This window comes from Ictidomys tridecemlineatus, chromosome Y (genome assembly GCF_052094955.1).
Source record: "Ictidomys tridecemlineatus isolate mIctTri1 chromosome Y, mIctTri1.hap1, whole genome shotgun sequence".
In the NCBI taxonomy this organism is placed as follows: Eukaryota; Metazoa; Chordata; class Mammalia; order Rodentia; family Sciuridae; genus Ictidomys; species Ictidomys tridecemlineatus.
Window position 1 is genome coordinate 992840 of NC_135494.1, and position 23066 is coordinate 1015905.

Below are 23066 nucleotides of genomic sequence, written 5' to 3' on the forward strand. Positions count from 1 at the left end.
TTGCTGGGGCCGCTGTGAGCCAATCATCAGCTGGCGGTCTGAAGGGCAAGGAAACAGCCCAATGAACATCACCGCAGAGGAGCCAATCAGCTAGATGTTGCTGGGGCCAGCAGGGACGGGTGCATGGGACCTGTCTTGGCCTGGAGGAAGCTCAGACTACATAGGGACTCGAGGAGTCAGACAGCTGGACAGGCTCCTGGCTCCATCAGTGGCCCTTGTGATGGGTGTGTCTCTCCAGAGGCTTGGTTTCCTTCTGTTTGAAGGGGCAGGGGTCAGAGGAGGAGGTGGTCACACACACGTTGCTGTGCTGCTCTGGCTGAGGACACCAGAACTGTGCAAATGACCATGCTCTGCCCAGGGTTGTCTCCTACCTTGGGCTTGGTCAGAGAGACTTGGATGGCTTCAGTCTCAGGCCTCCTGGTTTCCAAGCTAAATGACTTGTGGCCTCTTCCACTTGTTGGCAGGTGATGCTTGGGACCCTTTTCCACATAGAGGGTCACATGTGGTCACTGTTGAATGATGACAGCTGTAGAGCAATGAGTCGCGAGGATGAGGAAACTGGCCCATGGTTCTGAGGAAGGCCCTGTGAACACCCAACCTCCCTCACAGTCTCCTGGCCTGCAAGTCAAAGACCTGTCAGTGGACAAAGCTCCTCACACAAGGTCAGGTGCACCCTCTTCCACAGCAGCAGGTGAAGCTGGGGCTTAAGGAGCTCCAATGAGTCCTTCCAGCTCTGATGAGATGGGAAAACTGGGAGCCTCTTCCTGGGATCCCAGGAAGGTTATGAAAAGGGCACATGTCCCCATCCCTCAACCCTGACAGCCCTTTCCCAGATCCTCTCATTCTCATGAGCCAGGGAAACCTTTAATTTTCATAACTAGTTGATGCTGTAGTTGGACATGATACTAAAATGTGTCCTCTAGAGCTTTGGAGTTGTTCTGTAACCTCACTTGCAGTGGAAGCAGAAATGAGAGTCAGACTCCATCCTTCCTCCTGCATTAAGAAATCCTGCAGGAGGAGTGGGAAGGGCGCCCCCTGCCTGGCTCCTGTGGGATCAAACGACTGCTCTGCTCTCAGCATTCATGTTAGCCTCAGACTGTGTCACCTGAGCAGGGAGCAGAGATGGGACCCCAGATTCCCCAGGATTAAGAAGTGCTGGGTGTTTGCCCAGAGCATGTGGATAACCTCGGGAAAACAGGGGAGATAAAATAACACAGCCGGACTCAGTGAGACCTAGTCTGTGGGAGGCCAAACTACCATGTAGCTGTTTCTGTCTCCCCTCTGATGTGTGTGACATCATCATTGGTCACCCTGTGATCTGGTCGCCTATGTAACCCAAAGAATGACCAATCTTCAGGGTGGTGTGACGGTGTCCTCGTGCATGGGTGTGCCTTCCTATATCAACATGGGTGAAGCTATGCTCCTGTGTTCCTTTGTAGTATTACCTTTGCCCTCTTTGAAATAGAATGTTCCATGGAGATGCCTTTTGTGTGTCCCCTTGCTCTCCCCTTGGGAGTGTTATTCCTGGATGTCAGTCAACCTGCTGACACAGACGTTGCTGAAGTCTGGCTAGGCACAATTCAGGAGCCACTTGTCAAAAGAAACTAACTTTATTTTTAGAACTACAAACGCCAAACAAAACAGCTCCTCAGGGAAAAAACCCTCAGAGCCCAACAGCCACCACCGGCTCCCACAAGCCTCTCACCCCCACACCAGCCTCTCAACCTCCCACAATCCTCCTGCTCTTGAGGCCAATTGGCTGGGTTGCGTGGGCAGAGCCAAAGAAGTCCCCCAATGAGCAGCTCCGTGGAGGAGCCAATCAGCTAGATGTTGCTGGGGCCGCTGTGAGCCAATCATCAGCTGGCAGTCTGAAGGGCAGGGAAACAGCCCAGTGAACATCACCGCAGAGGAGCCAATCAGCTAGATGTTGCTGGGGCCACTGTGAGCCAATCCTCAGCTGGCAGTCTGAAGGGCAGAGAAACAGCCCAATGAACATCACCGCAGAGGAGCCAATCAGCTAGATGTTGCTGGGGCCTCTGTGAGCCAATCATCAGCCGGCAGCTGGAAGTTTGCTGGCAGCTGGAAGTTTGCTGGGGCCCCTTTGGCTGTGGCTCTCAACAGACATCAGGAAGCTAGACTCAGCCCCCTAAAACCTGACCCTTTGCCTCATTTGAATGACTTCTCCTTAATATAATGGTTCAACACATTCTCTCTCTCTCTCTCATCTTAAGGTCAGAGGAACTCTCACAGCATCCCCATAGAAAAAGGTATTTCTGTCTCTATGTGGTTATTTTGCCCAGCCAGTTAGCTCAGTTCCCCTGGAGCCAGACTCAGTGAGACCCAGTGTGTGGGAGGCCAAATTAGCATGTGACTCTGTCTCCCCTTCTGATTGGTGTGGCCTCATCATTGTTCACTCTATGATCTGGTTGCCTAACTAACCCAGATGATAGCGCCAATCTTTGGAGTCCTGTTGCTGTGTCCTCCTGCATAGGAGAGCCTTCCTACATCCCTGTGGGTCGAGCTATGCTCACCTGTCCCTTTGTGATATTACCCCTTGTCCTGTTTTGGATATGACTTTTGTATGTCCCCTTCTCTTGCTCTGCCCTTGAGTGTGGCCTTACGAGATGTCAGCTAGCAAAAATTAACAATTAGCATTTTTGAAAATTATTCTCAGGAAACACCTTAAAGAGTAGCAGAATTATCTGAGGGGTTCAAAATTCAGAATTCATTTTTTAATTCCTCAATCATTTTATTATGGAGTCTTTAGAATTCCTTTTATAGTCTGTATACTAGGAAATGATTAAATATGTAATGTGAAATGTTTTCTCCTGCTAAGCAAGTTGTTTTTTAAAAAATATATATATTTTCACATGTATGGCTGCTAATCTTACTGTAGTGAGACGGTATCTTAGGGTGGTTTTGATTTCAATTTCTGGGGAGAAGATGGCAGTGAATAGAGTGCATCACCCCCTTGTACTTCATCACTGCATAGGTGAATAACGAGGTACAACGGCCAAAAGCTATCTTGTTAGGAAATTTCCATCAAAATTGGGGTGCACCGAAACCTAGAGGAAGGATTTCCATCACCGAGGACCGGTTACTGGGTCACAACCACAAGTGAACTGTGCGACCGGAGATCTAGTGTGATTTCTTAAATGCTGTTCAAAGGGACCTGGAAAGTTGAAAGTCTTACTACAATTTTTAAAGAGAGTAAAAGGATCTTCCCAGATATGAATTCGCTACATATTTGAGGACAACTCTGAAAGCTGAATACTGCCCCACATGGCTTATCCTCAGTATTTTCTACAGTATGCGTCCTTTCATACAACTGAACAAAACTAGAACAGCTAAATCCTTTATATTTCTTACTTGCATAGGATTTATACTTTTTATTCCAAAAGAATCTTCCCAGTCCTTAGTAAAATACTGAGAAAACTAGAAGATTTCCCACGTTTCTCACACTCACAGGGCTTCTCTCCATGAGGGTTTTCATATATGAAAATGAAAACAGGGCTGGATGAAAAGCTGACAGGATGTACAAAATCCCCCACAAACTGTTTTTTTTTTTCAATGTGATTAAAATGGCTTTGAAGACAACAGGGGAAATGGAAAGATTTGTGATATTTTTTACATTTAAAGAGTTATTCAGTTGGATGTGGTGGTGTTTGCCTTTAATTACTGAGACTTGAGAGCCAGATTCTGAAGGATCAATGTTGGAGGCTAGCCTCAGGACCTAAGGAAGACCCTAAGAAACTCAGCAAGTCCCTGTCTCAAAATAATAAGTAACTAGAATGTAGCTCAGTGTAGAGCACAACCAGACATAATCCCCAGTCTGTCTGTCTCTCTCTCTCCCTCTCCCTCTCCCTCTCTCTCTCTCTCTCTCTCTCTCTCTCTCTCTCTCTCTCTCTCTCTCTCTCTCACACACACACACACACACACACTTTCAGCAGTGTGAGCCCTTTCTTGTCTTTGAGGATGACATGAAATATTGATTTACCAGGTTTTACATTCAAAGGATTTTTCTCCAATAACGTCCTACATGTATATGAGTGAAGCAGTAATAACAGAAAAGTTTACCAATTGTTTTCATGCATACAATTCCTCTGCAGTATCTGTTCTTTCACGTGTATGAAGCAGACAGGATGTGGCAAAAGCTTTTCCACATTGTTGACATTCATAGGGCTTTTCTCTGGTATGTATTCTTCCATGTCTGTGAAGCTGAGAAGATCTAGCAAAGGCTTTGCCACACTGCTTACATTCATAGAGCTTCTCTCCATTATGTGTTCTTCCATGAATCTGAAGGGAACTGGATGTAGCAAAGGCTTTCCCACACTGCTTACATTCATAGAGCTTCTCTCTAGTATGTATTATTTCATGTTTGTGAAGGTGAGAGGACTGAGTGAAGGCTTTCCCACACTGCTTACACTGATAGGGCTTCTCTCCAGTGTGCATTCTTCCATGAATCTGAAGGTAACTGGATGTAGCAAAGGCTTTGCCACACTGCTTACAATCATAGGGTTTTGCTCCAGTATGAGTTTTTTCATGTGTGTGAAGGTGACTGGACTGAGAGAAGGCTTTCCCACACAGCTTACATTCATAGGGCTTCTCTCCAGTATGAGTTCGTTCATGTATCTGAAGGAAAGAGGCAGTAGTGAAGGCTTTGCCACACTGCTTACATTCATAGGGCTTCTCTCCAGTGTGCATTCTTCCATGAATCTGAAGGGAACGGGATGTAGAAAAGGCTTTGCCACACTGCTTACATGCATAGGGCTTCTCTCCAGTGTGCATTCTTCCATGAATCTGAAGGGAACCAGATGTAGCAAAGGCTTTGCCACACTGCTTACAATCATAGGGCTTCTCTCCAGTATGAGTTTTTTCATGTGATTGAAGGTGACTGTATCTAGAAAAGGCTTTGCCACACTGCTTACAATCATAGGGTTTTGCTCCAGTATGAGTTTTCTCATGTGTGTGAAGGCTAGAGGACTGAGTGAAGGCTTTCCCACACTGCTTACATTCATAGGGCTTCTCTCCAGTATGAGTTTTTTCATGTGTGTGAAGGTGACTGGATCTAGAAAAGGCTTTGCCACACTGCTTACAATCATAGGGTTTTGCTCCAGTATGAGTTTTTTCATGTGTGTGAAGGTTAGTGGACTTAGTGAAGGCTTTCCCACACTGCTTACATTCATAGGGCTTCTCTCTAGTATGTGTTCTTCCATGTCTGTGAAGATGACTGGATCTAGAAAAGGTTTTCCCACACTGCTTACATGCATAGGGCTTCTGCTCAGTATGCATTCTCTGATGTATTTGAAGTAAACTGGGATAATCAAAGTTTTTCCCACATATCTTACATTTGAAATGTGCATCCCCTGTGTGTGTGATCCTGTGCCTTTGAAGACTTGCCTGTGAAATACAGGTCCGAACACCTTGTTGACATTCATAGAGTTTCTCTCCAGAATGAGTTCTTTCATGTCTTCTAAATAAAGAGGAGAAATGAAAGGCTTTCCCACATGTGTCCCATTGAAAATGTTTACCTCCACTGTGTGTTATCATGTGTCTTTGAACACCAGTGGGATAAGAAGAGGCTTCACCACATTGTTGCCATTCATTGGATTGCCCCCCAGGATGAGTTTCTTCATGTCTCTCAATGTCATTGGAACAATTGATGACTTTTCCACATACTGTACTTTCATAAGATCCATCTCCAGTTTGTATTAACATTTGTGTGTGAACGCTTTTGAGAGAAACCAGAGATTTCCTATATTGTTTCAATTCACATGGCTTCTCTTCACATTCCTCATGCTTGTAGTATTTGTGTCCAGAGTATGATGTGATCTGCCTATGAAGGAATGAAGGACATGTGAAGTCTTTTGCACACATAATGAAGTCACATGGATTTACTCTATTAAAATTTTTCTTTGTTCAATTAAGAATTGGAATTGATTTGAAGGTTTCCCCCACACTATTCTGTGCCTTTGAAGTTTACCATGACTTCTTTGAAGAAGTAACTAGCACATAATCAATGCTTAATTCATTCACAATTTTCTATGTATTTATAGATCTTTACATTACTACCAACATCAGGTAAAGGCTAGGTTTTCTGACTTGTTCAACTTGCCTGAAAATAAAGAGATTGAAAGAAAACAATCCTTTGCAACACAGCTTCTCTGTGGCTATTATCCAAATAGTGATATTCACATATGCAATTTCATAGTACTTTTTGCATGTCAAATACTTTGAAAAGACTGAATATCTGTTACAGCTAAGTATATATTTCTGGTAAAAAATATTATAAGAATAAATACTTTTCTTATTATGCATACTTTTTCAGTTGGTTTGCTTTAAAAATTATATGACAGTTCTCAGATTCCCTCACGAATTCCTCTTGTGAGTACAGTTACCTTACATTGCTTCCAGAGTTTTCAATCTGATATTCAGTGGTCTTATCTTCCCACCTGTTTCCTAAAATGAGAAAACAGAACAATCTTTATGAATATTTAGGAGCTAGAAATGTTTTGCCAAATCCTAGGTGCCATTTATGCTGCAATAGTTCACCAACTGATTCCCTTTTCACCTTCTACATAAATGACCAAAATAAACATGAATTCTCTATTTGATTAATTTTAGAAACATCATTATTACCTATAGAAGCCAGGTTTCTGAGGACTTCCAACATCACATCTCTGTAAAGGTTCTTCTGGGAAGGATCCAGCAAAGTCCACTCCTCCTGGGTGAAGTTCACAGCCACATCCTCAAAGGTAACTGAGATCTAAAATATCCCACAAATGTATAGTGGAGGCCAGGAGAGATTGACAGCATGAGAAATCTATACTCAACATGTGTGATGTTCACATGATTCCCTGGCCTCTTGATTCATTCCATGATTTAATCCAACAAATCTTTACTGTACTCAATTTTTTACACCCATTACAACACTAGAAATTGGCTACTCAGAAGGCAAACATCCTTTTTCAGTGTTTTATACCCTTCCTTTGGTGAGCTCACAGGAAGTGAGACGGGCTCCCAGATCATTCATAACTTCTTTATTGGTTGCACCTCTATTACATGTCCTAGAAACATCCTGTGTGGTACAGAGCTAATGTAAGCAATTCGGATAGTACTTATCTTTAGAAAAGAAAGGTGATGAGTAGGAAATTGCAGGAATCATGAAACTAAGCATTTGAGAGAGATTCTACAAACTACTGTGGCTCACTGTACCTACAAGGTTAATATAAACAACATGGTACTTACTGATGTCTTGTTTCCTCTGAAAGTCTATAGTTCCATACTTAAAGAAATGCCTAGAACCAGCCCAAACCCACACCCTCTGGGCATGGGGTCACTAAGGAGATTCCTTCATAGACAACATTTAGACAACCTTTCACACAGGTTGTCACAATGTGGTAACTGGAGATTGAGTTCATCCTGTGTGATTATACAGAGAACAATTAGAACTTTGCAGGTGCTTTACTCCAGAACAAATTTAGTCAACTAGCTTACTATAAAGTGACAAAAACAAACATAAGTTCTCTATTTTATTAACTTATTTATTAATGAACACAACAATTTGATAATTTCCTGTGGTTACTGTCAAAGCAAAATGAGGTAAGTTCAAAGATGGCACGTGTCTTAGAAAAAACTCAATGACCCAAAAATGTCACCTTGTCCAAATAAGAATCTTACAAAGTTTTATATCTCTCAAAAAATCTTCTTAATAAACAGCAGGCACTACATTTCTAAGTCTCATAGTAAAAATAAATGTCCAATGATTGTCAAACTGTTCTTAACAGCAGCCAGTTCACTACCATAATGTAGTCATGAGACACATACCAATGCTCCGCTCAAGGACATTTTGATAAAGGTTGGGCCACATGTGCAATGGTTGTCTGTTGTGAAAGAGATTCATGGTGCCTGTAGCAAAGGTGGTGCAAACAAACATAAAGCAAAAGCTCTTCCAGAGTGTGGTGAAGTAACAAGTTTGTAGCCCAGAATCCTAAACTATCCTACACAATCTGGGTGTAAAAAAGGCCACCATTCACATCTGTAAGCATGTTATTTTTTTTTTAACTTTTTTTTTTTTAGAGAGGAGAAAGAGAGAATTTTTTTTAATATTTATATTTTAGTTCTCGGCAGATACAACATCTTTGTTGGTATGTGGTGCTGAGGATCGAACCCGGGCCGCACGCATGCCAGGCGAGCAAGCTATCGCTTGAGCCACATCCCCAGCCCTGTAAGCATGTTATGATGTCTGCACAGTGATGGAACTGGCAAAAAGAAAATGTCCCTGCCACTGACACAGAACCTTACTCAAGGACTGAAAACATACAGAACCGCCCAAAACAAGGAAGAATCCACAATTACACTCAGAGACATCAGACCAACTCTGTCAGGACAATGATGCAGGCAGGAGGGCTTCATGGGCCTTGAACAAATGGGAAGCACACTGAGGTCTCAGGGTCACAGCAACACTGCACAGGACATAAACCACACCCCTACAAGTGCACCACCAGTGAAATCCCATGTATGCTCAAAAAACATGAGAGCTAAAGCAGAAAATAGATCAGAAGCAGCTGAAAAGCCTCCAGGGAAGGGGACGTGAAACACAAGACTCTAAGCAGACACAGGACAAAGAGGGGACTCAAGAGAAAAGGTGACCATTTTGAAGGAAAAAATGTAAAAGTCCATCACAGGAAATTCCTAGAGAACACCAGAGGTGGTGCTGTATTGCTTTCTAAGTCATGCAACGCACATTTCAGAAAAGAAAAGCTAAAAGCAATCATTGAAACTGTCACTTCAGAAAAACAGAGAAAGAAGAGCAAGGTAAACCTAAATTAACCACAGGAAGGTAACAGAAGGTGTGGATAAAACCACAACCTGGAAATCCGCAGTCTACAATATCAAGTTCTTCATGAACATCAGCATCACTGATACACTGACATAAGGCTAAGAATACAGAAGACAGGGACTGGGGTTATGGCTCAGTGGAAGAGTGCTTGCCTACTGCTTAGGAGAAACTGGGTTCAATCCTCACTGACACATAAAAAGAAAAAAGTGTAAAATATACAATAACATTAAAGAAAAAATCAAAGAGGACTGAAAACCTAGTAACACATTTAAAAGTATCATCATCAACAATGCATTGGGACTTCAAGATTATCATAAACGTGCTTCGTACAAATTAGACAACTTGCAAAAACTGGACCATTTATTTGAGAGAGACAATTTCCTATAACTTACACACAAGGGGAAATACACAAAACAGATGAGCCCATGGCTACTGAAAAAAACAGACTCAATAACTAATTACTACCCAAAAGCAAGACAAGGCTCTGACATCTCAAACAGGCTTCCATGAGACACTTAAGAACTGCCACCAATTTTCTACTTTTTTTCCAGAACATAGAAGCTGAGTTAACACCTCCTAATTCTTTCTGAGGCATAAGTTACCATATTATCCAAATTAAATAGATAAAGAAAAGTATTTTTTTTAGAGAGAGAGAGAGAGAGAGAGAGAGAGAGAGAGAGAAAATGTACAATCATAAATGTAAAAAACTGTACACTCCAGGGGTCTATGCAAATGATGGGGAAATTATGGACACAGGAACACTGACTACAGTGACTACAGCAGCCATATCCAGAAGTGCCCAAAGCTAGATTCAAGGAAGATACACCTTGCAATACTGAATGGACAAGCTGCAGTTTACCCACACCAAAGAAAATCACCCAGAAAATGAGCTCTGCAGCCTGGAATGATACAACATCCTTAAAGGCAGACTGGTAAGAGAGAGAAGCCAGTTTGAAATGGCAAAGTGCAGTAAGATTCCAAGTCAAAAACATTTGGAAAAGACAACATTATAGATGCACTAGCAGAACTGATGGGTACCAGGGACTCATGGAGCATAGAGGGAGGGAGCAATGAGGAGGAGTGATTGACAGGGGGAACACAAAATTCCCGGAGCAGTGAAACTCTTCTGTACGACATTATCTTGTAAACTACGCGACACACAAAATCACATCACACAGAGGAGGAACACTAAGGTAAAGAATGAACTTTGGCTTATCATAACATGTTGCTTCATCCATTCTCCTTATCAAATGTTCAACAATGGTTTAGTAACCAACAAACACCCTACACCAATGCAAAATGTTGAAAACAGTGGAGACTATCAGCTGGAGAGAAGGGGTATTCGATTCTATGAGTAATGCCACATTTAATTGTCACGTTGATTGGATTAAAAGATGCCAATGATTAATGACCTTATGGGTGTGTCTATAAATGATTGGCATGTGGAACAGTGAACCAAACTGGAGATCCTCCTTAAGCTAGGCAGCACCATCTAATAGGACGGTGACTTGGATAAACAAAAGTTGGAAGAAGAAGGAAGAAGCAGCAGACCAAGCTCCTTTCTTCTCCAATTTGTTCTTGATGGCTGCTGCAGTGGCCTGAGGATATCAGACTCTGCCTCCTTCAGTCTCCCAAAGTGGACTCTGCCAGTGATTCTCCAGGGAGTTTCCAGAACCTTAGGTCTGGACTAGGGAAGTACCATTGATCCCTCTTGTTCTGCGGCTTCAGCCTCTTGGACTCTGCGGCCAGCACTCCTAAAACTCTCCAGCTGCAGATGGCCACTGTGGACATCCAGCTTTGGGTCAAGTAGGCCAATCTAAAAGTCCCCTTTCATAATCATACTTCCTCTTGATGCTGTTTCTCTAGAGAACACTGACTAATATACTATGTAAGTCAAAAATTGCTCTGAAAAAAATAAAGTTTATATCATAAAGAAGTGAATAAACTACCAAGCCATGAAGTTTTACAAACATATACATGAGAAACAATTTTATATGCTAAATACCATTTTCATAATAATGCAAAAATAAAGCAAAGAGGAAGAGTCAGAGTAACAAATTTCAAAACTATGGACAAAAGCAAGGAAACTGATTTTCAATACTATTACCATCTTGAAAGAAATTGGATGATAAGTCTTCAAAAGTCATTGTGTGGTCACATACACAAAGTGTTAAGTTTTGCTGTGCTTAGCAAAACAAAGGGGTACTGTGAGAAACTATGAACTCTTTGAACTGTGTCCTTGTTGCCATCTTAAGAAGATAAAAGAATGCTCTGCCAATTTTAAAATATATATATTTTTGTGCTTGCCAGGAAATAACTAACTACAAGTAGTATAATAAGAAGTATAGAGCACTGTGACCAGTAACAAAGTTATGCTGAGAATGTTTATCCATGCTGGAAAAGATTAAGGTGCCAAGAGAATGTGTTTCTTTTTTGCTATATAAAAGAAGAAGGGAAAAAAATAAAGAGGTGCTCATTCCTACTGTGTGTGTGTATGTGTGTGTGTGTGTGTGTGTGTGTGTGTGTGTGTCTTTCAGCATCTCTGCTGTTACCGACTGATCAAGAACTACAGATTGTCAGCAGGGTCTGACAAGTCATTCCAACTGCTGGTGTGGTGGTGTGCACCTGTAACTTCAGCCAATAGGGAGGTCAAGGCAGGGAAATGGAAAGTTGGAGGCCAGTCTAAGCAACTTAGCAAGACACTCAGAAATTTAGTGAGACTGGTCTTCATTAAAAATTAAAAGAGGGTACTGGGATTGGAGCTGAGTGGCAGAGCACTTGCTAGCATGTTTGAGGAAAGGGGTATGATCCTCAGCACCACAGAAAAATTTTTTTTTAAAAAAAAGGTATTCCGTCCATCTATATCTATACAAAACATAAAAAAATAATAAATACAAGGCTGAGGATGTGCTCAGTGGAAGTGACTGTAGGTTTATTACCCAGTAAAACACCTGCCCACTGCCAGAACGCTGCTCACAAATTGAAATTCATTTCTGGAGGAGAACTAAGCATGAGCAAGTCCATGGCATCAATCCCCAGCACTCAATAAGTAAGCAATTAAATAAACAGCAGTCTACAATACTAATTCTCTTGGGCTGGAGAGTAGCTCGGTAGTAGAACACGTGCCAAGCATGTATGTGGCCCTCAGATCAATCTCCAGCAGGCCACACACACACACACACCAAAAAAAAAAAAATACATGTAATGAGAGATAAAAATGATTATAATACAAAAGGTACACAATTAGAGGCATAAAATACAACAAAATCAATGGAAAGACAACACACTTTCTCACAAGGGAGATTGAATGTTTCCATAATGTACACTCTCTAAAAAAACACTGAGCATTTCAATAAATTCTGTGAAATTTAGGGCATGGTTTACTGTATTTTGGAGGTAAACATAAGATAAACTACATCTAAAAATAAAAATAGTATTGTTGGGGGCTGGGGATGTGGCTCAAGTGGTAGTCCGCTTGCCTGGCATGTGTGCGGCCTGGGTTCGATCCACAGCACCACGTACAAACAAAGTTGTTGTGTCCACCGAAAACTGAAATATTAAAAATACTCTCTCTCTCTCTCTTTAAAAAAAAAACAATAGTAGGGTTGGGATTTTGGATCAGCAGTAGAGTGCTTACCTAGCACATGACAGGCCCTAGGTTTGATCTGTTAAGGTCGGGTGAGCGTCAGAGGAAGAGACCACCAAGAGACTGTCTCATGCAACAGCAGAGGGTTTATTGGGGGTCCAGCATGCTGGGGCTCAGAGCTCACTTGAGAGGAGCTGAGAGCCCCAAGAACAACTTAAGAAGAGCTTATATACATTGTTTGAACTGGGGAGTCCATGTGGAGGTCAGGGAATGCGGGAGGGGTTGTTTGTACAGAGCAACCAGATGGTCAGGAGACTTTTCTCAACATACAATTTAACGGTTTTTCCGGGAATTGTTTTGACACCCACATAAATTTCAGGTTTCAGGAAAACAGAACTTCAACCAAGAAAACAAACTTAACCTTTACATTCTTAACCTTTCAGATCCTCAGCACCACATAAAAATAAATAAATAGGCATTTTGTCAGACTACAGCAACAACAAAAAAATAGTTTTCAAAAAATTGAAAATAATAGACTGTATCTAAGACCAGCCAAAACGTTGTACAGGACAGAGAGAGTAGAGAGGGCATTTATGCTGATCCCAAATTTCATAAGATAAAAGGCCAGCTCCCAAAGGGTTGGCCCTAGGAGGAGGCACTTAGGAGGGAACAGGAATCAGGTGACATACTGGGAGTGCTCTTGAGGGGATCAGCACCCTTATTTAGACAGACGTATTGCTCCTTTCCAGAAAACGAGTGTCATTTACTATTTCACTAATATTCAGCGATTAAATGATCATAATTGGGTATTTCAGGTATTGTCAAAATTGTCCTTAAATTTTACAATGACGAGGGAGTGATGGTGCACACCTGTAACCCATCGGTTCACGAGTCTGAGGCACTAGGCGATGTAGCAAGACTCTGTACCAAAACAAAGAATCTAAAAGGGGCTGGTGGATAAGCAACTCTGGGTTCCATTCTTGATACCAAAAAACCACACAGTTAACATGAACCTGCCAAGTCCAGATAACAACAGTGAAAAAATGTCATCCTTTGTCAAATTCATCACCTTGTGAAGGACAGTTACAAGTTTTCATGAAATCACATTCATAAATTTATCCACCAGTATTTTTGTAGTATTGGACTCAGATTCTGCAGCAATAATGCAAAACAGAGTTTCTCTGTATCTTACGTGGCATTTTGGAATCTAGGGTTGGATTTCAATTTGAAATCACTGAAAAGACAAGACTGAATCTTACAAACTTTCTATACATACTCAGGGGTAGCAAAAGGTAAATTAGGTAATTAGGTGTTTTCTTTTTCTTTTCTTTCTTTCTTTTTTGATAGCCCCGAGATGAAAACCAGGGACATTTTACTACAGATCCACATCCCCAGTCATTTTTATACTTTATTTTGAGACCCAGTCTCACCAGGTTGCATAAGGCCTGGATAAGTTCCTAAGGCTGTCCTCAAATTTGCAACCCTCCTGTCTGAACCTCTGGAGAAGAAATGATCAAAGGTGTGCACCACTGTACCTGGCTGGAAGTTGGGATTTTTAACAATGGAAATGCAACCAGACTTTTAAAAAATCCACTTCTTTCTTGCCTCTTTAATATTAGTCCATCCCATGTGACTCTGAATAAATAAACCTGGGCCTCAGATAAGTGAGCACATGGGCTGGGGATGTGGCTCAAGCGGTAGCGCGCTCGCCTAGCAGGCGTGCGGCCCGGGTTCGATCCTCAGCAGCACCACATACCAACAAAGATGTTGTGTCCGCCGAGAACTAAGAAAAAATAAATAAATGTTAAAATTCTCTCTCTCTGTGTCACCCTCTCTCTCTCACTCTCTCTTTAAAAAAAAAAAAAGTGAGCACATCATTTCAAAGTGATACACAGAGAGCTTTGGTGCTGAGGGAGCACACATGTCAGGCTCAAGGGGCAGGGAAGGTCCCTGATGGCTGAGACATGCTCCAGCCTGGTCTTGCTCCCTGAAAGCTCCCAGGATCACCCTCCAAGAGATCTGGACCATGACTCCAGTGTAGGAGGCTTTTCAGGTTTGCACAGCTCTGCACTGGGGTGGGTGTTGCTTATGCTCTGGGAGAGGTTTCGCTCCTTCACACTGTGAGACTAAAAGGGCAGGAGTCACTGCTGACCTGGCCCCTCAGCACCAGCATCCACAGGCTAACTGTCCACCTGTCTTCAAGGAATGGAAACAGAGCATGGAAAAAACAAGTTTCCAAGGAAGTAGCTGTCTAGATGAGGCCTGTTCCAGGAGATTCCTCAGACCAGAGGCCCCAGCAGCTTCCCTGAGAGGCTGTACCCCACACCTCAGGCTGTCCTCTAGGAGGAACTGACCCAGGGCCTGAAGTTCTGTTCACCCTGCAGGGACCAGGGCAGCTGTGGGCACCTTGTGGCAGCTCCAGGAGAGGACAGTGGCTGAGGACATGGGACCCTGTGAGGCATCCAAAAGGAACCTCTGCCCAAGAAATCTGACATGGTGTCTACGCCTAAGGAAGATAAAAGGAGAAGCTGTGAACTCAAGTTCTCTATACAGTTGCATCTACATCAAAGAACCTTCAGAGTACTTGACTTTGGCCAACCAGACCACCATGATGGTGCAAAGGCAGGGTTCTGTATGGAGAACAAAAATTATCTTGGGCTATCTTAAGTCCTTTCATAGCCAATTATCTTAATTTCTGTATCAGACCACAATTCTCAAAACTTCTCAGAATATACCACTAACCTTACCAGATGCCTAGTCTCCAAAATCTACCAAAGCTCAGAATGCAATAACAGACATACAGAAAAAATTTTCTTTATTTTTTTTCTGTACCCCATTAATCTGATGTTCCTACCAATGCAATTGGTTAATGTAGTGATACACAAGTTTCTTTTATAAAAGTTCATGTAGGCCAGACACAGTGGCACACAACTGTAATCCCAGCAGCTTGAGAGGCTAAGATAGGAGGATTGCTAAATTCAAAGGCAGCCTCAGCAACTTAGTGAGACTATAAGGAACTTGGTGAGATCACATCTGAAAATACAATGTAAAAAGGGCTGGGGATATGGGCTGGGGATGTGGCTCAAGCGGTAGCCCACCCGCCTGGCATGCATGCAGCCCAGGTTCGATCCTCAGCACCACATACAAACAAAGATGTGCGTCCACCGAGAACTAAAAGAAAAAAAAAAAAGGGCTGGGGATGTGGGTCAATGTTTAAGTGTTCCTGTGTTCAATCTCTGGTATATTAAAAAAGGAAGAAAGGAAGGAATGAAGGAAGGAAGGAAGGAAGGAAGGAAAGAAAGAAAGAAAGAAAGAAAGAAAGAAAGAAAGAAAGAAAGAAAGAAAGAAAGAAATAAAGAAAGAAAGAAAGAGAGAGAGAGAAGAAAAGAAAAGAAAAAAGAAAAGAGGAACACATACATCATTCAGGGTAACTTGAATCCATGTTCCTTAGTATGGTCATTAATATTTGGGTTAAAATGAAGTATGTTTTGTAGCTGGGGTTGTCAATGCCTTTAATCCCAACAACTTGAGAAGCTGAGGCAGGAGGATCACAACTTTCAGGCCAGGCTGGGCAATGTAGCCAGATCCTTTCTGAAAATCATATTGAAAAGAGCTAGGGATGAAGGACAGTACATGAATCAGACATTATTGTAGTGGCATCCCCTTCCTTCATAGAAAATTTTAACTGGGTTTCTCCAGAAATTTTCACCATGGGCTAATTTTAGGACTGTCAACAAGAGAATGTCCACAAAAAAGTTCAGTGTAGATAAACTTCCTATTTTCGTGTTGCCCTATTTTCGGGTGGCTAGTATGGGAGAAATTAGCACTCCAAGTGCTGGACTCGAACTCCCCTTACTAGTTTTTTACACACTTATATGCAGTATAGTAGTTTGTAGAAATGTGCAAACAAGGCCTCTGGCCTTTAGCTGGGATTCACAGAGAAATCACCAACTGGGCACCTTGGAAACAGCTGGTGGGGGAGGAAAGAAAGGGGAGAAGAAGCTCTCCCCTTCTCAGGTGCTGTCCTTGAAGGGTTAACGTGGCTAGAACAGTGAAAGAAAAAGCTGCTTTTATGTGTGTGATGTGACAACTTGACTATGGTGACTCCATTTTGTGAACTCAGCCATGACACTCAAAAAGGTCATGACTGGGGAAGTTTGCATTCTTTTGTTCATGAAAATCCCCCAAGAACACAGAATGATCTATGTGCCAACCAGAGACTAACTGACCACAACTTTCCGGCTTGCTGGCATTGCCTGAACCTCCAAATGTCCCTTTTGTGCTTAAATATGGAGCCAAGTTAAGGGAGGGGCCCCACTCTGACAACCTCATTCTTTCAAGAGCAGAGTGTCTGCCACTGGCCAGCAATAAAGGCTTAACTGGAATGAGACTGTGTGGTCTGAGTTATTTGTGGGTCTCAGTATTACAATGTGAACTTCTGAGTCCCTCCCCTTACATGCTGGGTATAAGATTCTGAAACCACCTGAACTCAGGGTTCAGGGGATTGATTGATTGATTACAGCAAAAGCTGTGCCCTCTGAGACTGGCTGCAGCCAGATAAAACTGTTTCTGGCTATCTTCAGTGCCTTGCCTCCTTTGTCCCTACATCATCATTTCCCTATGCACTTACGGGACTACACGACTGGGGTGACTCTACATCATGGACTATCAGAAAGGGGAGCAGTTATCCTCTATTGATGGAGCCCACGATTCCATATCCCTGGGATCTATAAACAACCTCTTAATTCCGTTTAAAGCAGTTATTTTGAGCAAACACAAGGAAGTGTTAAGTGATTATTCTTTCCCCTCAAGTATAACATTCACAAATAGAAAACAAATGCTTTCAAAAGTGTTGTTCTTGCCTAGGACAGTGGCACAGGCCTGTCATTCCAGATACGTGGGAGGCTGAAGCAGGAGGATCACAAGTTATGGCTGAGGGAGGGAGGGAGCAAAGGAGGAAAGGAGGGAGGGAGGAAAAAGGGAGGGAGGGAGGAAAGGAAGGAGGGAAGGCGGGAGGAAGATTTTTTCCAATATTTCACTAGATGAAAAGTGACAATTAGCGGACGGTGTCCATTTGGACCGAGTGGGAAGAACGGACGTCTGGCCGAGCTGTGAGGTGGAGGGAAGGTGGGTTTAGTGGCAGGAGGCGCCTGCAATATGGGGGACCTACAGCAGGAGCTCCCCTGGGAGGAGGAAGGTGCATTTGTGGCCCTGCTTCCTCCACGTCGGGAAGAGTGGGTCGGGCCACCAGTAGGGAGCAAAGGGGACACCAGGGACCTGAGCCGCCCTTCCAAACCCAGGGAACCAGGGGACAGGGCCCAGGGCCACTTGACAGCGTGGAATCCGCCGCCCTCCGCAGCTCACCCCCGCGCCGGGCCCCAACCCCGCACCTTCAGGCCCGGTCGCAAACTCACCATTTTTGGCTTCCGTGGTGACCCGGCGTCGTCTGGAGGAACTTCCGGGCCCCCGAGATCCCCGGGGACACCGGCAGCAGCAGAGTCAACTGGGTCACTGGAACAGAAACTCGGCCAGAGAAGGAGTAGCCCGGTGGGTGCGGAAGAAAGCCCGCAATGTTGCGGAAGCCCGCCCTTCCACTTCCTCTGCGCACTGATTGGAGAGTTCCCCCCGTATCCCGGATGCATGGCCTCCAGGCCCGCCTCTGCATCGTGACTGACAGGTAACATCATCCAATCACTGCCTGAAGTTGTGTAGAGTGACAGATTCTTGGCCCCAGCCCTTTTCAGGAGGAGCTTCCAGGCTGTGCTGGGAACTAATCCAGGTGAAAAGCCTTGGCTTAGCCTCTAGTACAGAGGTGACACCTGGCGCTGCTTTCGGAGCTTGGCAAGGCCCTGGGTTTAACCTCAACACAAAAACAAAGCGCACCTTCTCAGGGAGGCTGGGGCTGGAGGAGCCCAAGGTCAGAGAGACCCTCTCTTAAAATAAAAGGAAAAGGGTGGGATGTAGCTCAGAGGTCCAGGTCAAACCCCACTGGGTTTATTCCCCAGTACCTTTAAAAAGAAAGAACGATATTGCATCTATACATATATTTTTTCACTCAGCTGATGCGACCTCAAGCGACTTAGAAAGACCCAGTCTCCAAATTTCTGAAGCACTATTCAAAGATATCATATGTATGACCCATACAATATATCTAAAAATGAGAACAATTTGAAAACTATTTTAGTAATTCTCATCACCTCCCGGCCTCTGTGGCTTTGAGGAGGCAGCCTGAGCTATGAAAGGAAGCCATTGGGGTTGGCTCTGATGCTCAGGGTTCCATCCCCAGCAGAGAGGGTGGGGGAGGAAGGAAGGCAATCCTCTAGGGCAGCAATGTGCAGTGGAAATAAAATGGGTGCCTTGTGCTTAGTGTAGATGTTCTACTTCGACTGTTAGGAAGTCTTGTGCAGAGACCTGACTCTGGGCATCCCACAGGTCTGGTCAGGTGTATGCCCCAAAATCAAACAGAAAAGGTCATGATGCAAAGCAGGAAAGGAACTTTGACCAGTGCAGCTACACACCAGGAAGACAAGGAAACCCTGCCCTTATGCTGTCTTCAGGTGCTGACAAGGACTTTGAGGTTTTATAGAAGGATAATCATAGGCTGTATGCAGAGGGAAAATTGTATCTAGGATTTAGTATTATCTGTAGGATTTAAGCTTCAGGCATCTGTTCTTTGTCTGTGAGCTCACGCTCACTTGCCCCCTTGACACATGTCACTCTATTGCACAGACTGGAGAGAGAGAGAGAGAGAGAGAGAGAGAGAGAGAGAGAGAGAGAGAGAGAGAGAGAGAGAGAATTTTTTAAGTTTTTAATTTTTTTTTTATAAATTTTTTTTTTAATATTTTACTTTTTAGTTCTCAGCGGACACAACATCTTTTGTTGGTATGTGGTACTGAGGATCCAACCCAGGCCGCACGCATGCCAGACGAGCGTGCTTGAGCCACATCCCCAGCCCGAGAGAGAATTTTTTAATATTTATTTTTTTAGTTTTCGGTGGACACACATATTTGTTTGTATGTGGTGCCGAGGATGGACCCCAGGCCGCACACATGCCAGGTGAGTGAGCTACCAATTGAGCCACATCCCCAGCCCTTCCTTAATATTTGAAGGCAATTGGGAAATTATATCTTTGCATCACTGGATTCTTGGTCTGAGGTCATCATAATCTGCTATTGAAACACAAAAGGCATTAGTAGAAAACATATTATCTCAGGGACATAACCAACTTGGAAAATCCAGGTTATTAATATTATTATTCTACCAAACACTCATCAGAAGACTCTTCATCTTTTCTTGATTTATTGGGAAGCCTTGCACTTGGCAATGGTAACATGGACATGTTCATTTGGCGGGGTGTTTCAGCCTTTCCACGGAGCAGAGGGCTTAGTCACAATATTTATTATAGTGGCTTTTTAGAGCATCTTAACTCAGTTCTAAGTTTTGCATCAGCATTTATCTGACTATGAACGATCTTGGAAGTAATTTAAGTCAAGCATTAAGAAAATCCACATGTTGTAAGTTTGAAACAGAGCCATAAAGACTGTATCACAGAAGCAAGGAATAATATTTAAAGTAGTCACTTCAAAGATCATGAGACCAAGAGCTGGCCTAGGTCTGGTTCATTGGCATGCACCTGTTTCCGACCCCAACATGAACTTCAGCAGAGTGCAGCTCTGAAATACCAGCTGGCAATAACTAGCGATGCCATAAGGTGAGTTGTATTCATACAGGCTACAGGATATTCATCATCCTTTCTCTTAATTCTCATATTTAAGGAGTCTGTTAGGTGCTGAGAGCTATTGCCAAGTAGGAATGACACATCGATATTTCCTTGCCAGCGTACCCCATGTTGCTTAGAGAAAGGACTCATGGAAATGGACTTACCTTGGACATTCGCTGTGACATTGCATGTATGTTTGAGAAAGGTGACCCTGCTCAAGGACCAGGGTGGATCCAGGTTTAGGGTGTATCCTGCAGGTTTTTGGAAGTATCCTGCTCCTTGGGATTAGGGCGTTCCCGGTTTAGGACAATCTGGGTTTAGGGCAGTTCCAGGTTTAAGGTTATTCCTGCTGGGAATAGGGTGGGGTATCCTGCTGCCTGAGTTCCCCTTGAGTTCTCCTGGAATTCAGAAAGTTTTTGGGATTAAAAGCCTGGTGGAGTACGTGAATGGGGCCCAGAACTGGGATTCCCCCAGAACATGTTTGTAGAGGGCCAGTGTGAGTTCGGGAATAAAGAGTTGCTGTTTGAATCTACAAAGCTGTGAGTGGCTTGTGATCTTGTGTCCAGCCAGACTGCAGCAGTTAGGTCAATCAGTGATGTAAATATTCTGAAGGCAGAAGACAAACATCCAAACATCCTTTTGGGTGCCATCTCACTGAGGGTTAGGGTATTACCAATCAATCTCCAGGTGCCAGGCATCCTCCTATAATTGCTCTTGTCCATTCTAGGAGACCAGCCTAAAATGCATCCACTATTTCTAGACCTCTTGTGTTGTACTGACCAGACATTTGCATAATACTTAGGAAAACTCAGGAAGAATACTTAGGAAAGGTGCCAGTTTCTATTGTAGAATGATCAGGGCAACCATGCATTGGTGGATACCTTATGTAAACAACTGGCCTTTATAGAAAAATTCTATTTCCACAAGCTTTCTATTTGGACAGTTGTCCAGATACATAGTCTTAATTTCAAAGGGTCAGCATGATTGTCTGGTTTAGGTTTCTCATATGCTGTGTTTTCCTCAAATATAATCCCAGACAACCTGTTTACCACAGGATCAACATATAACTGACCACTACAGTCAGCATGATTAATCTAGTTTCATTGGTGGACTTTCCAGTCCACACCACAATGGACATTAAAAATGGATCTGAGGGCTGCGGTTGTGGCTCCGTGGTGGATCGCTCACCTAGCATGTGCGAGGCCCTGGGTTTCATCCTCGATACCACATAAAAAAATAAACAAAATAAAGGAATTGTTTCCATCAACAACTAAAAAATAAATTTTAAAAAATAGATCTGAGAAATGGGTCCATAGAAGTCTCTTCATACTTTTTACTTATCTGGCAAGCTCATGAAGCTGCATGGTTGTAAACTCTGCAGTTGGAAGGTTTACCTTCCTGTGTCAGGTTTTTCAGTCATGATGACCGGTTTAAATTCTATTTTTTCAAATATGATTTAATTTACTGAATCATGTTCAGCAGCAGTGAACATGATTCAGTCAATTCAGCAGCAGTCTCAATTTTTTTTTCTTTTTTGGTGGTGATGCTGGCGATTGAACGCTGGGCCTTCTGCATGTGAGAAAAGCACCCTACCAACTGAGATATATCCCCTGAGATTCTCAATATTACAATTAAGGAAAAAAAATAAATATTTTGTAAGATATAGTGTGTTCCCCTGGGGTCCTGTATTCCCCCTTTTCTTTATTTAATAAAACTGAGTAAAGGCTTGGCATAAGCCATAGTATCATCAGTTTAAGTTATAGATAGTAGTAAAGTATTTAAATGATTAGATTTACCTTGTGTTACTTATTGTAATTTCTCAATATATACTAGTTGATATATCCTAACAATTTAAAAGGAATCCTCAATGTCTTTCTGAGAGAAGGTCTCACAATATCTTTATGTCTCAGAATATTATCCTTTAAATAGATGTCTCTCAATTGTCTTTTTAAAAATATGATTAAGCACTATATAAATCCTACCATATTTCTATGAATAATAGGTCCAGTGAGAGAACTTCTATAATGTCAATGAATTTTCAACAAGGTTTGCAACTTTTATTGCTCAAAACTAACATACAACTTTAATTTAGAGAACCTCCATCCTAAAAAAATTCCCAGATCTCAAAATTATTCAACAAACAAAATATGCAAGAATGAACAGTCTGTGAATCAATCAAACTTAGTGTCCAAGGAGAATTGTAAAAATTGGAATCTAAGTCAGCAGTTTAATATATTTAGTGTTTAAACAAGGATGTGAATTTATTCACCAAAATTAATCCTTGCTTTAAACAATAAGAATCACTAGGCAATAAAGACCTTGCTTAGAGGAGTTAAACTTGACATTTTAATAGGTCTTTATCATGTCAAAATATGAACCAAAATATCAGCTCACTTCACTATCAGCATAGATAGCGAAATCAGGGAAATGGCCTGAAATATCCTTGAATTAATCAGTCAAAATTTTTAGTCAGTCCAGTGCATATAAATCTTTTTTTACATTTATCTATTATCTGTCTAATTAATAATATAAAAATATTTCTATTTAGGAAAATATTTTTATCATTAAAATCTAGAATATACAGATCTTGGTTTACCCAAAGATGATTTCTTTCTTTTAGGACCTCCAATGTGTGCTTCTCCTCTGTTGAAATTCCTTTTAGAATTTTTCCTGATTATACTTTGAAATAACTTCTGAAAACCTTAGAATCGTTGTACCTTGATAAAAAGAAATATCAATGAGGACTGGGGTTGGGGCTCAGTGGTAGCATGCTTGCCTGGCATGCATGAGGCACTTGCTTCGATGCTCGACACTACATACAAATAAATTTAAAAAGTAAAGGTCCATCAACAACTTTAAAAAATATATTTTAAAAAAAGGAAAGAAATATCAATGAAAATATAGTTAAAGTCCTTGGA

At 42.4% G+C, this 23066-nt stretch overlaps 2 protein-coding genes across 4 annotated transcripts in view; one reads left to right on the top strand and one right to left on the bottom strand.

Moving 5' to 3' along the window:
• LOC144371944 (uncharacterized) overlaps positions 1–23066 on the top strand; it is a 208745-nt gene that overhangs the window by 111471 nt on the left and 74208 nt on the right. The gene's annotated exons all lie outside the window — the stretch shown is intronic.
• Positions 1592–21619, bottom strand: LOC144371945 (uncharacterized). 3 transcript variants are annotated; one of them, XM_078035278.1, is made up of 6 exons: positions 20313–21619; positions 17843–19158; positions 6640–6766; positions 6399–6459; positions 4078–5836; positions 1592–1965 (listed from the first exon to the last, which is right to left on the bottom strand). In XM_078035278.1, exons 2-5 carry the CDS (start codon positions 18113–18115, stop codon positions 4087–4089), a joined length of 2211 nt encoding a protein of 736 aa, XP_077891404.1. In that variant the 5' UTR covers positions 18116–19158; positions 20313–21619; the 3' UTR covers positions 1592–1965; positions 4078–4086. The 3 variants fall into 3 exon arrangements, with proteins under 3 accessions (XP_077891404.1, XP_077891403.1, XP_077891405.1); XM_078035277.1 differs by lacking the exon at positions 1592–1965 and having other exon boundaries at positions 4002–5836; positions 20313–21616; XM_078035279.1 differs by lacking the exons at positions 1592–1965; positions 17843–19158 and having other exon boundaries at positions 4002–5836; positions 20313–21608.

Coding starts and splice junctions, on each gene's coding strand:
- LOC144371945 (XM_078035278.1), bottom strand. CDS start 18,115: ATGATGTTACCTGTCAGTCACGATGCAGAGGCGGGCCTGGAGGCCATG. Junction 6,767..17,842: donor CACCACGGAAGCCAAAAATG/GTGAGTTTGCGA, acceptor GGGATATTTTAG/ATCTCAGTTACCTTTGAGGA. Junction 6,460..6,639: donor CAGAAACCTGGCTTCTATAG/GTAATAATGATG, acceptor TTCTCATTTTAG/GAAACAGGTGGGAAGATAAG.